Here is a 3,900-nt window from a genome sequence, read left to right as displayed (position 1 = left end):
TAAATTGATATTTCAAAGATTAGAAAGCAAATAATTGGTGACAACGTCTAGATTTTTGTTGTTTTGTGATAACATCAAGATGGGGCATGGGTGTCTTATATCACATAATAGACAAAGCTACTGCAACTGTTCAATATGACAAATTTGAAAAGAAACTGCAGTCAATTATGTCTGCTCCTGGACTCTAGTTTGCTCTAATCAATAATACTTTTTTTAGTATTTTGTCCTATGATAGAAGATTCTAAAAATAGCAATATTAAGGATCACAAAAATAATAATGATACTGAGAACTCAGACCTTGTAAATAATATATTTGTTTTTCTTTCGACAGATGCACAAAGTTTGGAATAAAGTTGCTGAGTTTTGCTGAAAACCGTGGCAGGAACATGGGGAAAGAGTTTGTAATCAATAAACCCAAACTCAAAATTAAGAAGCTACAAGCCAAATATATAGTACGTCATACATGACATAATACAAATTAGTTCGAGTTCATCTCATGCGAATTGCAATGTAGGACGTGTGTGTTACTTAGCTTGTTCAACTTTATACAAGTTCAAATGCCTACTTATAGTCACACAAAGTTAAAGGGCATAGATGCTAGCTGAACCAAAGCTAAAGGACAAGTTTATGTATTATGCCTATAGAGAATATATAGAGGGTATAATTTTTTTGTAACCATTTTATTTATTGGTGATTATACAGTAACACAACTACAACATTCCTAGTGTAATCGCACTAGTTGGTGGCTTTAATAAGAAAAAGAAAAAAAAACAAAGAGAACTGATTGTTCCTGCATAGAGGTATATGTTTTTTTTATTTTATTTTGTTGATGAGGAATCCTATTAGATATACATGTTATGCACACAGTCGTACACCATTAATTAATAGATTTTTCAGCAGCCCACCAGCAGATACAAGTTGTCATTGGATTCATGCATTATAAGAGCATCTGTGTAAACATTTACAGAAACTTCAGATACTCATTGCAACTGCAAAACTTGTAAACATTTCCAAATGGCTCATAAGAACTACACAACAAAAAGCAATGTCCAAATGAGTGTTCAAGATGCACAAGTGGCTGTGATTATGGTGCCACTTCCAGCACAAGGCCATCTCAACCAGCTTCTCCACCTCTCCAGGCTCATCACCTTGTATAATATCCCAGTGCACTATGTTGGCGCAAGCACTCATATTCGCCAGGCCAAGTTTTGCGTCCATGGTTTTGACCCTCTCACAGCTAAAAACCTACATTTTCATGAATTCCCTACACCATCTTTTGAAACCCCCCCCCTCCAAATCCCAATGCTTCTCATAAATTTCCTAACCAATTAATCCCTTCATTTTATGCAACAATCCATCTCCGTGATCCAGTGAGCTCTCTTGTACGCCAACTCTTAGGTGCCAATCACCGGAGAGTGATTGTTACTTATGATTCTCTGATGACTTGGGTAGTACAGGATGTACCAGCAATTCAAAATGCTGAGTGCTACCGTTTTAATAGTATCTCAGCGTTTCATACATTTTCATGCATCTGGGAAGCCAGAGGAAAACCTTTCCTAGCTGGAACTGAAATATTTGAGGGCATTCCGTCAAACGAAAACTGTTGTACCCCAGAGTTATGGGAATTATGGAGTAAACAAGAATCCCTTGAAGGGAAAATTAGCTCTGGAGAACTTTTCAATTCATCCATAGTAATAGAAGGTTTATACCTTGATTTAGTAGCCAAAGAAATTAGTGGCTTAAACCTATGGGCTATTGGTCCATTCAATCCGTTGTTGCTGACTGAGCAGAACAAAGATTCAAATAAATGTCATCAAACCTTCGATTGGCTTGACAAACAAGAACCAGACTCGGTGATATATGTGTCTTTTGGAACATCTACTTCGTTGTCGAATAAAGAAATTGAACAACTAGCCGTTGGGCTAGAGAAAAGCCAGCAAAAGTTCGTTTGGGTCCTCAGAGATGCTGACAAAGGAGATGTATTTGCAGGCGATGAAAGGAGAGCTCGACTTTCTGAAGGTTATGAAGAGGGGCTAAAAGGAAGAGGAATTATTGTAAGAGATTGGGCACCTCAGTTGGAAATATTGGCACATCCTTCCACAGGTGGTTTTATGAGTCATTGTGGATGGAATTCGTGCATGGAAAGCATTTCCATGGGAGTTCCTATAGCAGCCTGGCCAATGCATTCAGATCAGCCAAGGAATTCTCAGCTAGTAACAAAGTTTCTCAAAATTGGCTTAAATGTGAGACATTCATGTCATGATGAATTGATTACGTCAGATATGGTTGAAAATGCTGTGAGAACTTTGATGGCTTCCCCCGAGAGAGATGAGATGAGGAAGAGAGCATCAGAATTAAGCATTTCTGTCAAACAAGTAATGGTGCAGAGATGGATTCTTTTATCACACACATTACTCGTTGCACACTTCCATCTAGTTAGCATAAGTGGTACAACCTATAAGACTATGCCGATGCTTTATCATCATCCGAGTGGGTTCAGTGTCCACCCTACTGGTCCTCCCTTATGCACATCACAACATGTATGTTGAAGGATAAAAACCTTTTATATTTTATTTTCAAATATAAAATTGAAAGTTCTCCTTTACTAGCAACTAGTTCACGTAGACAAAGATATAAAATATTGGAAGCTGTTTGTGTAATCTTTCAAGAACTTTTTCTTATGACCTGAATGACGTATTATGTTCTTCCAGGTCTTGTGGAGCTTGTCTTCCATTCTATGACATTGTATCTGATATTTTGCCCTGCTGCTCATGTTGGTAGGACTAGAAAATCTTCTTAAATGATTATTGTTGTAAAATGAATTTCCTTTAAATCCACAGAGTGTAGATACATGTGGACTATGTAGCAAATGAATGCGATCTCTCCATCATCAATTAAAGGTGTCGTGTTTGATACATGGAAATGGAAAAATTCTGATAGAAAACACTTCCCCTCTAATGATAGACTCTACGGGAGGCGAATCTGAATTAGTTGTTCCAGTAGGTACCAGATAGTGGCTGCAGGATGGTTAAACCGCAAGAAAATATGAATGAATTCCTGCTCAAGGGCTAAATAATTACAGAAACTAGCGATAGTACTGTTAAGTGCTTATTTTTAGTGCACAAATTATATGTTGGGACCTGTTTCCCCGAGATTTTGTGATGAAAAATTGTTATCACTTAGGAACAGGCTGGGCTCACCTATCACTATCACAGTCAACTGTCACAGCTGACACAAAGTACGAAAGTTGGTGGAAAAGTTGTTGCCACCTTTTTGCCTCAACCAATAGATCTCTCCTAGGTTTTCTAGTGTTATACTACATATTGCTCATCTTCCTTAACAAGAAAACTAACGCTTCCATATTCTCACAACTAAATATCTTTCTTAATCTGAATCAAAGACTTGAGTGTGCAACAGGAACCTGATTGTTCATCGAGTTGTATCTTTATTTCCTTGTTGTAATTGAGTCTTTGTATTTTGTACTTAAACGTTTGCCTACATTTGCTTATGAGTGTTAGTAGGTATTGAGGTGGAAACCTTTCCCTTGTAATCATCTAGCTTTAGGTGATTATTCAAGTTAGAGTTAGCTTGTAGGGTCCGATTAGAGTTAGCTAGAGGGTGAAGCAGTAGAGTTATTGTTTGAGTTTCCTTGTAATAGAGCTATTACTAGGAGTGTGAGGATTAAGAGTTTAATCCTGAACTTTGGATTCTGTATTCAAGAGTTTGCTTGAGTATAGTGGAGCTTAGAATCTTGTAGGAAAGTCGATCGTGGTTTTTCTTCCTTGAGTAAATAGTTTTCACGTAAAACTCTTGTGTCTACTATTTATCTTGTTAGAACAATAATGATAATTGTACAAGAAATTCAAAATAAAACTTGCTTGGCTTAGAGGCACGATAATA

The 3,900-nt window shown here is 37.1% G+C and overlaps 1 protein-coding gene across 1 annotated transcript; it reads left to right on the top strand.

Annotated features, from left to right (window-relative positions):
* Positions 1-296: 296 nt before the first annotated feature.
* On the top strand, positions 297-2,375 carry LOC124891644 (zeatin O-glucosyltransferase-like; the record flags this gene model as incomplete). Its single annotated transcript, XM_047403355.1, is given in 2 exon segments — positions 297-1,284; positions 1,287-2,375. Coding segments are annotated over 2 exon segments (1,359 nt in total), but the record flags the coding sequence as incomplete, so codon positions are not given.
* Between the last annotated feature and the right edge of the window lie 1,525 nt (positions 2,376-3,900).

This window comes from Capsicum annuum, unplaced genomic scaffold (genome assembly GCF_002878395.1).
Source record: "Capsicum annuum cultivar UCD-10X-F1 unplaced genomic scaffold, UCD10Xv1.1 ctg3930, whole genome shotgun sequence".
Classification (NCBI taxonomy): Eukaryota; Viridiplantae; Streptophyta; class Magnoliopsida; order Solanales; family Solanaceae; genus Capsicum; species Capsicum annuum.
The sequence above is the reverse complement of the archived record's forward strand: the minus strand, read 5'-3'. Positions and strand labels throughout refer to the sequence as shown.